Source organism: Brassica napus, assembly GCF_020379485.1.
Source record: "Brassica napus cultivar Da-Ae chromosome A5 unlocalized genomic scaffold, Da-Ae chrA05_Random_39, whole genome shotgun sequence".
NCBI classification, from domain to species: Eukaryota; Viridiplantae; Streptophyta; class Magnoliopsida; order Brassicales; family Brassicaceae; genus Brassica; species Brassica napus.
Window position 1 is genome coordinate 1 of NW_026014035.1, and position 9,397 is coordinate 9,397.

The following is a 9,397-nucleotide window of genomic DNA, read 5'->3' on the forward strand; positions in this document are numbered from 1 at the left end:
TGCCCAACTGATATATTAGAAAAAAAAATTAAAGATGAGAGATTTCAATATGTATTTGTTAGTTACAAAAAGAGAAAAAAATATATTTGTTTTGTTCGACGGTTGATGTTAGAGCTAAAGAGAAACCACAACTTCGATCAAATTTATTCAATTTACGGGAAGAAAAAGTTGGAATTTGGTAGGTATGCGAGTTCTCTAAATGAGGTAAGGAACAAGTGACAATAATATAATAATACTTTGTAATAACAATAACGTGACAAGTTGTTTTTCTATGAACGTCTATGCTCGTTGTTCCATGCAGGCTGCGGTACTATTGCAATTTAAATACGACCTATATTATGTATTTGTAAATTATTGGAATCTTATATGGATGCCAAGAGTCAAGGAGTTATTAGTATTTCATAACTCACTCTAACAATAATAAAAGCCAAATATACTCAATAGAGAAGGTGTCCACATCATCTATTAAAATCGTCCCATAGGGGTTCTCCGTTCTACCACGTCAGGATAGCTTAAGTCATGTTGAAACCCACTTCAGATTACGGCCCATGTTTCGTTGTCATGTTGCAGGCCTTCTGCATATATACGGATATGGTTACGCCTACCTCAAGCCCACTTCAGACCATAAGAATCATCGATATACTCTATCCGTCAACTTCGTCTTCTCCGTTTCCTCTTCATGCATGCTCCGTTACCAAGCCTCCTCTGCCATAAAATAATCAATTGTGTTATTAACTCACTTTTAATGATTTCTTTTCACCTCCCTCTTTCTTCTTCTTTATAAACCGCTTCGTCTCTCGACCTCTCTCCCTGTCCCATGCGACAACAGTTGGGGTTGGGGCAATGCCATGGCTCGAGCATCATCAAAGAACTCAATAGCGTGCCTAACTCTGCCGCACATACACAACCCGACAGCATAATATTATACGATACAACATCAGCTCCCACCCCTTCTTTACATGTAACCCCAAATCACAGTGGCGATATTACTGTCTCTAACTTTAAAGCATCCTTCCATCAACGTGTTGTAAGTCACAAGATTCGCAACGCAGCTCCAACGCTCCATCTCCGCCGCGAGTTTCATCGCATCATCGAGCTCCCAAAGAGCACAGACCATGGATTAAATGTTATGCATGGTCACATCAGGCTTTTGACCCGTTTTGAGAAACTGGTGCCACAGGTCTAGCGCTAAACCCGAAAAGGTTAAAGATATGAGCTTTGTTGTCTCAAATATCTGAACTATGTTCTATTTTATTTGTTGTCTTTGATTGTTTTTTTTTTTTGGTTTCAGAACAATGCTTTCCATGAGTCGTCACATATCTGAGTATGATATGGGAGAAGAAGGAGATCTATTCAAAGCTCTTGAAGAGGCAGTCTTACCAACTCTCAGCTTCTTTAACAATGATCTTTGTGACAAAGCCTTTGATGAATGGGAGCAAGATCGCATGGTGGTGGAATCAGCTACCACATCTCCACGCTGTGGTTTTTCAGACATAAAAACATAGTTGTCATGACAACGGCAGCAATCGCCGAGAACCAGTATATGCAGAAGAGCGTAAGCTCAGCGAACTCTATGGATTGGTCGCATGCACAGCAATAGGCTGTATGATTCATAATTTCCCTGATCTTGCTCAGTTAGATTTTGGTTCTCTTTCTAGGATGCGATGAGCCTTTAGTGAAGCTGACATAAATATGAATTATTGATTACCCTGTACTTTTTTTTATGAGCAGCAATTTTGGGACTGGTGATTTTCATTGAGCCTATATTCTTTGAGTTATTTGTAAAAAAACTGTAATATTTTCAGCTGGTGATTAGATAGATAGTAATACTGTACTAAGTTGTCATTGTAGGATTAGATGATATCTTTACCGGGGAACAGGTTGATCCCTCTTAACTCCCCATTGCTACGACGTTGTCAATGTTTGATTATTTTCATAAGCAAAAGAAATTTGGGATTACACATGTTGTTAGTTCTAATGCTAAAATAATAAAATCAACATTTTATGATTATTGATCGCAAGATAACAGTTATTCTCTTTTCACAGTTGAGAAAAAGTATTTAGGAAAAAAAATTATAAATTTCTCGGCCTTTCCTAAAAATAGATATTTAGACATATGTTTGGAAACTAAGCATAAGAATTACCTAACAGGTTAAAACTCCGAAACTGTAAGAAATTAATATATTAAATATATATATTTAAGTTAATTATTTAAAATAAAACTTCTATAAATAAAATTAAAATTTAGACAAATTTTGGAAATAATGTAAAATTTCAAATATCCAAAAAGATGATGTCTTAAACATATAGAATCAAAGTCAATATAAATATCCAAAAGAATGTAAAAATATAAATATGAAAAGAATTGAAGACAACGATAACTAAAAACTGAATATAATTAAACATATAGAAAGAGATTGAATATAAATGGCAAATTTTACATTATACAAAGATCAACATCTAAATCGAGAAGAAAATGAAGTAAGCCTAAGTATATAGACAATAGAAAACATTCAATGAAAATGAAGGTTTAATAATTAAAATTTTATTGTAGGTACACATTTGTGGGACTAATTATATAGGATGAAAGAAGTATTTTTTATAAAAATATTGAAGAACATAATCCTAATATATATAAAGATTAATACTTCATATTAATCATATGCTGTATGTTATAACAACTACGTACAAATTGCTCAAAGCTTCAAATGAGAACTAACAAAAAATTACAAAAGAATGTACAATATCATATCATGCAAGATCAACAAAATTAATGACTGAGATGAAAAATGAGATTAAACTAAGGGAACTAAGCCCTTGCATTTAGTGTGTTAGTTATGCTGCTCATATTTCAATTTTATGTAATTATCACACAAAAAAAAGAATATGTGGTATAAATAAGATAATGAACAAGTTTACTCCAAGTTTATTAAAAAAAATAAAGCAACTAATATTGAAAATTATTTAACCAAGAAATACTTATCAAAATACAAACTCAAACAAAACAACTCACCTAATATATTGTAAAGGGGAAATTTTAAAATGATATATTTATGATTTTAAATTTGAAATATATTTTTTCTTTATTTTTTGCTTTTTGAAAACTATATTTATAAAAAAAATTATAAAAAGATTTAAAGTCCATATTTCTAAAAAAAAAAAAATTATATAAACAGAGAACTTACATACTTTGCAATCATAACGTATATCCTCATACATAGCATACAATCTATCTAGACTTCTATCTTAAGTCAATATCTTATAAACTAAATTTTGTTATACTCAAATTAGAGTTTCGATTTTGAGTTTATTTTCTGTGATGCAACTTCTTATTGTTTTTGCTAGCCTTTCATACTGATTATTTTTTATCGGGTTAGTTTAAAGCTTAGGAGTTGATGACATCTGCAACTAGCTTTGACTTTTATATAGTTAAAAAGAAAATAAGCAGGAACAAAATTAGAGGAAAGAGACAAACTGAGAAAATAGAAAACAAGTAAAAGCTCCGAAAAACAGAAATGCTCCATGTTTTTAATTTTTTTAAGTAAGATATCTATTAGTAAGATATTGTGTAGTTTAATCAATTTACATAAATGTAAACCTGATTTTTTCAAAAAAAGGGAGTTCTTTTCAAATAAATATCATATAAATATTTTTCAAATTTTTTATACAATTAGAAAAATATAAACCGCGTGAAGCGCGGTGAAAGAGCTCTAGTATTCCTAATTGTCAATGCTGGTCGTGAACATTCTGCTGTTTTAAGTATAAATTATTAGGGACTGATATTCAATAATGCACAAAAGAAGTCTTCCAACGAGTCAATAAGAAAAGCATTTTCGTAATTCGTGTTGTTTATAATGTACTAAAATGTACATACGCAAAACAAAACTAAAACAAAACACCTTAATCATGGAAGGAGCGAATATAATTAGAAAACCATGTTCTCTAAAAACCTCAAGTTTAAACAAAGTCAAAAGTAGCTCTTATCTTATCTACAACAAACCCAATAGCTGTTGTCTACCTTAGAAACATTGGGTATATGTATGTGTGTTTTTCTTATGTTATATATTATCATGATATTTTGATTTTATCTAATTAATGACGATTTGTTAATTCATTTTCGAATGTCACTTCTTGTAGATCATTGAGCATATAGTATCACGATTTAAGTTTTGTATGGCTTCACAACGAGTATCGGACCCTTAAATGCTTTAACAAAAGAAAAACGAGTATTGGAACCCATTTAATTTATTAATGGGCTTAGAAGTTCAAGATCCAGCTGATTACCAGACCAGTGGACATCAGACTCTTACTGCGCCCACGTTGCTAAACAATCGAGATTGGACTAAGGAGCATTTCTTTTCATCATGCGTGACGTAAGGCTTGGAACATTATATGAGACCCGATCCAGTTGTGTTATGTTCATAGTGTTCATAGATTTTTAGTTTTTGCCTAAGGATAACGCATATGCATGCTTTCTGAAGAGAACAATAAACGCATATATATTTTAAATTTGTCATCTTTTCCTGAATAATATAACATTGTTTTAGTTAAAAAAAAAGTGGTAATGAGTACGTTTTGTAATGAAGGGTTTATATTCTTTGATTTGATCACAAGCTTTTGGAGCATCAAAGAAACATTTCAACACGTACAAATTAACAAAAGACCCGGCGATGGTTAAGGATCTTCGACAGGGGAACAAACACATTCGTCAAAAACTAGTTTGTTAGAAATAGTTCAGATTGTTCTGTCGGCAACTAATTAAACTTTCAATAGAGATTCATATCGTTTAACGTAAGCAAATTCTCTCCTCCTAACCCACGAATTCCACCCGTTACGGCCCAACACACAGAAAATTCTACTTACTTTAATTCTAAAACTTTATTTCCATTTATACGAAACTCATTTATGTTTTATATTAATAAAAACTATTAAAACAACTATATAAACCCTTCATTACTGTCTTTAATGAGCTCCCCCTCTTCCTCTGTTCTTCGCTTTTGGAAAATTGCCAACTTTATTGTCTCTCTGACTCTCTCTGATCTTGGTTTAATTAAATCACATTTGATTATAAGAGTTCTTTTTAATCTGAATTAAGATCTGTACGCTTAGTTTTATTTCATTACACAAAGAGTTTGAGCTCAATGGACAACGAGCTGTTTATGAACGCAGGAGTACTTTCTCATCCGTCTGAGATGACGTCACTGTCTTCTTCTTCTCCTCCGGCGATGCTAAACTGGGCTTCAATGGAGACTCATCCACTGGAGCAGAGTATCTCTCGCAATGTTCCGCGTGATTGCTTTTTTGTAGAAAAGTCAACTCTGAGCTCACTCGTGTCTCCGCCGTCGGAACCTAACTTCTCCGGCGGAGGAGCCGGAGAGAATTACGTCATCAGAGAGCTCGTAGGTAATTTGGGAAACATCGGCGATATCTACGGAGCTCCGGCGAGCTTCGGAAACGGCTCCGGCTCCTGTTACGCAGCTCCGATGATGAGCTCTCCGCCGCTGGATGCGTTTTCCGGCGATTCGAGATTCGCTGAGAGAGCCGCGAGGTTCTCGTGTTTGGGGAGCCGTAGCTTTAACGGCAGAAGAACCAACGGACCCGTTGCTGAAACAGCGTCAATCAACGGGGAGATGACACGTGTCTCGAGCAACTCAGCTCTCAAGCCTCCCGCCGGCGAATCGTCCGGTGAATCTTCCCGGAAAAGAAAAGCTAAATCCGAGGAGCATTCTCCCTCCACAGCTTCCCCATCTCCTAATTTATCAAAGGTTCATAATTTATATAAAAATTAAAACATTTATATTCAGAATATTTTCAAAATGTGATTTTTTATTATTATTATTATGTTTTAGGAAGTTGAAGGGAAGGAAGATTCTGATTCAAAGAGAAGCAAAAAATCACAAGAAAATGGAGAGAACACGAAGTCTCTTGATCCGTACAAAGACTTCATCCATGTCAGAGCTCGACGTGGCCAAGCCACCGATAGTCACAGTCTCGCAGAACGAGTATTTTTCTTACTGAAGTGATCTGTTTATGTACTTATTAGTTAAGACTAATCATTTTTTACATGTTATTTTCATTTTTAAAGGTTCGAAGAGAGAAGATAAGCGAGAGAATGAAGCTGCTTCAGGAACTCGTCCCTGGATGCAACAAGGTGAGAGCAATTTTCATTGATTGGTTAATTTGATTAATCATTAGTTAATTCGTTTGTGGTGGTTTAGTTGTGTGATTAAATTAATTTCTTTATGAAAAAAGGTTACTGGGAAAGCACTGATGTTGGATGAAATTATAAACTATGTCCAATCATTACAACGACAAGTTGAGGTAATTCCACTAGATCATTGGTCCGCTTTAAACTCTTTCCATTATTTCATAATCACTTTTTTATATCACTACACGATTACGAAAACTTTTCTTTAATTGTTTAATAAATGGCAGTTCTTGTCAATGAAGTTATCGTCAGTGAACACCAGGCTGGATTTTAACATGGACGCTCTCATGTCAAAGGATGTAAGTCACCGTCACAAATTGAAAATAACGTTTAATAAAGAAATTATAATTGACAATTATTATAACAATAATTACTTTCTTAACCAATCGTGTGTGTCTATATTGTTCTGTTGTCTGACAGATATTTCCTTCAAGCAACAATCAGCAAGTACCTCAGTTAGAATCTTCATCTCATATCTTATTGGCTGATCATCATAGTCATACTTTACAATTGAACCCAAATGATTCTTCCAATAACATAATTAACCCTATGGAAACTTCGGAAAGTAGAAGCTTCACTACTCGGTTACCAACACTTGCCCATTTCACAGACTCTATTTCTCAGGTCTTTAATTCTTTTAACACTTTCTTTGTTTAACATTTAGATCCTCATATTTCCATTTGCAACAATCTTGATCTTATCATTATTTTGTTTTCAGTTTTCAACATTTTCTGAAGATGATTTACATAGCATTATTCATATGGGGTTGGCACAAAACCAAATCCGTGAACCGAACCAAGTTCATTCAACTAGTTTTCAAGGTTGGATAGTTAACCAATATATTATTTTCAGTTTCGTTTTATATGAAAGGCTATAATTTGAGACGTGGAGTTTTGTACTATGCAGGTCCATCAAACCAAGTACCATCACACATGAAAGCTGAACTTTGATCAACCATTATTTGCATTTACATAATAGTATTGGAGTTCAGTTAAAGATCTCAATGGATAGAAAGTAAGAAAAGGATTGATGGGTGTACATAACGAGAAGCTTAAATTGGACCACACCATTTGCAAATTCGTTTCTGTAATCATCTTCATGTATATCAAACAACATCTTCTTTTTTTGTGTGCCCTTGTTTTGGTTTTATGCTCCGATTCATTCGTGGGGCTCAATGTCTTGTGTTGTCACCCGCTGTTATTATTAGTTCTTATTATTATCGCATTCTTTTACGTTTTTTTCTTGTTGGGTTTACTATCATTGTAAGTCTTAACCCACTATACTATGGCTATAATTTAATCTATTAACTTCCACCAAAGAGCATGTCCATTGATAAAACTCCAAGTGATAGAGATGAGTGTTTGTCATGAGAATTTATCATTTGAAAACTTTCGAGAAATTCATGAAAACTCCTTTTAACATGTGTCTATTACTGAGTGGTTTACTATTTCAAAAATTAAAATTTAATTTAAGTAGTTATGTTATAATAACCTGTTACTAGATTTTGACCCGCGCTTGGAAAGCGCGGGGTTGTTGGATTATATTATAATACAAAGTTTTATTATATCGAAAAACATAATTTTTAACAGTTATATAATCTACAAATTAGTTTATTTGAGATTTTATATGTACATTTTTACGTAAGTTTCTTTTTGACATGAGAATTATATCCGGATCAAAAAAATAAACCGAACCGACCCAAATTATAGGTTTAGTTCAGGTCCAGAGAAGATAACATATTGGGTTTTTTTTGACCCGCAGGTCTTTGTTTGAGTCCGGGTCCTACCCTAGACCCGATCATAAATATGTGTTTATTAGGTATATTTGGATATTCCGAATATGTTTCCGGTATTATGGATATTGTTTTTAAGTTTTTGGTTTACGATTAGAGTTTTGAATTCAGGTAAATTTTTCAAATTAAAAAAAAAAATTGGGTGTTTGGATAAAATTTTGGGTATTTTTCAGTTCATCGTGTCAGATTTTGAATAAGATTTTAAAATTTTAGGTTTTTGAATTTTTTTGGTATTTGTTTGGAGTTTCAAATACTTTTCGTGTTTCAGATATTTTTCAGATTTTTCATATATTTCAAATTCTTTTAGAATCTTAAATACTCGAACAGATGTGGACACATTACGTCCATATCATGTCCAACAACCTTTTGATATAAATTTTTAACGTTATTGTACAAAAACATGGTTGATGAAATATTTTTCTGAGTAAAGGTATCATAAGAAATAATATTAAGATCTGTTAAAAATATTTAAAATATTATATGTTTAGAATGATTAATCTATTATCAGAAAAATAATAAATAGTTATACATAACTCCAACAACTTTTTTATATTAGATTTTTTAAAACTCTTTCCTTTTTAATAGTATTGATTCGTTTTAAGTGAAAAGTATATAAAAGTATAATATCTAAATAAATAATTTTCAAAATCTTGAACAATCAATACTTATATCGTGAAGTCAGGTTAGCTTTAATAAAACTAATGAATTTCTTCATTTTTGTGAAGATAACATGAATATTCAGAAAAATCATTTTTAAATATGAAAATATTATCAAACTATAAACGGTTGAAAGTTTAGTATATGGGCTAACCCCTACGAAAATACTGAATTTTTCGGTAAATGCTCTAATAATGAAGCATATGATCTTTGGGGTTTTTTAAAATTTCTAAACACATTCTACATTTGTATTAATGTATATTAAACTCATTGTATGGTATATGGGCATCGTTTTAATTTTTTGTCACTTAATTTAGTAAAACTTCATAATACTCCCTAAATTGGTGGACTAACCACTATAAAATCGCTATTCTCTAGAAAAACGGAGACAAAAATGGTTCCAAACCTCTTTGACCTTCATCATATGTTAGTGAAGGATGCAACTATGCATTAAAACAGATTTTTTATATTTTTGAATTTTTCTCAAAATCTATGGGCTAACACCCCTACGAAAATACTGAATTTTTCGGTAAATGCTCTAATAATGAAGCATATGATCTTTGGGGTTGTTTTAAAATTTCTAAACACATTCTACATTTGTATTAATGTATATTAAACTCATTTTCATGGTACAAAGGCATCGTTTTAATTTTTTGTCACTTAATTTAGTAAAACTTCATAATACTCCCTAAATTGGTGGACTAACCACTATAAAATCGCTATTCTCTAGAAAAAAGACA

At 32.4% G+C, this 9,397-nt stretch overlaps 1 protein-coding gene across 1 annotated transcript; it reads left to right on the top strand.

Moving 5' to 3' along the window:
- The first annotated feature begins 4,873 nt into the window (after positions 1-4,873).
- LOC125594301 (transcription factor bHLH62-like) lies at positions 4,874-7,336 on the top strand. Its single transcript, XM_048770560.1, has 8 exons — positions 4,874-5,765; positions 5,850-6,002; positions 6,086-6,151; positions 6,253-6,321; positions 6,436-6,507; positions 6,629-6,832; positions 6,927-7,029; positions 7,115-7,336. The coding sequence occupies exons 1-8, from the start codon at positions 5,142-5,144 to the stop codon at positions 7,156-7,158; spliced, it is 1,335 nt and encodes a 444-aa protein (XP_048626517.1). The 5' UTR covers positions 4,874-5,141; the 3' UTR covers positions 7,159-7,336.
- The last annotated feature ends 2,061 nt before the right edge of the window (positions 7,337-9,397 follow it).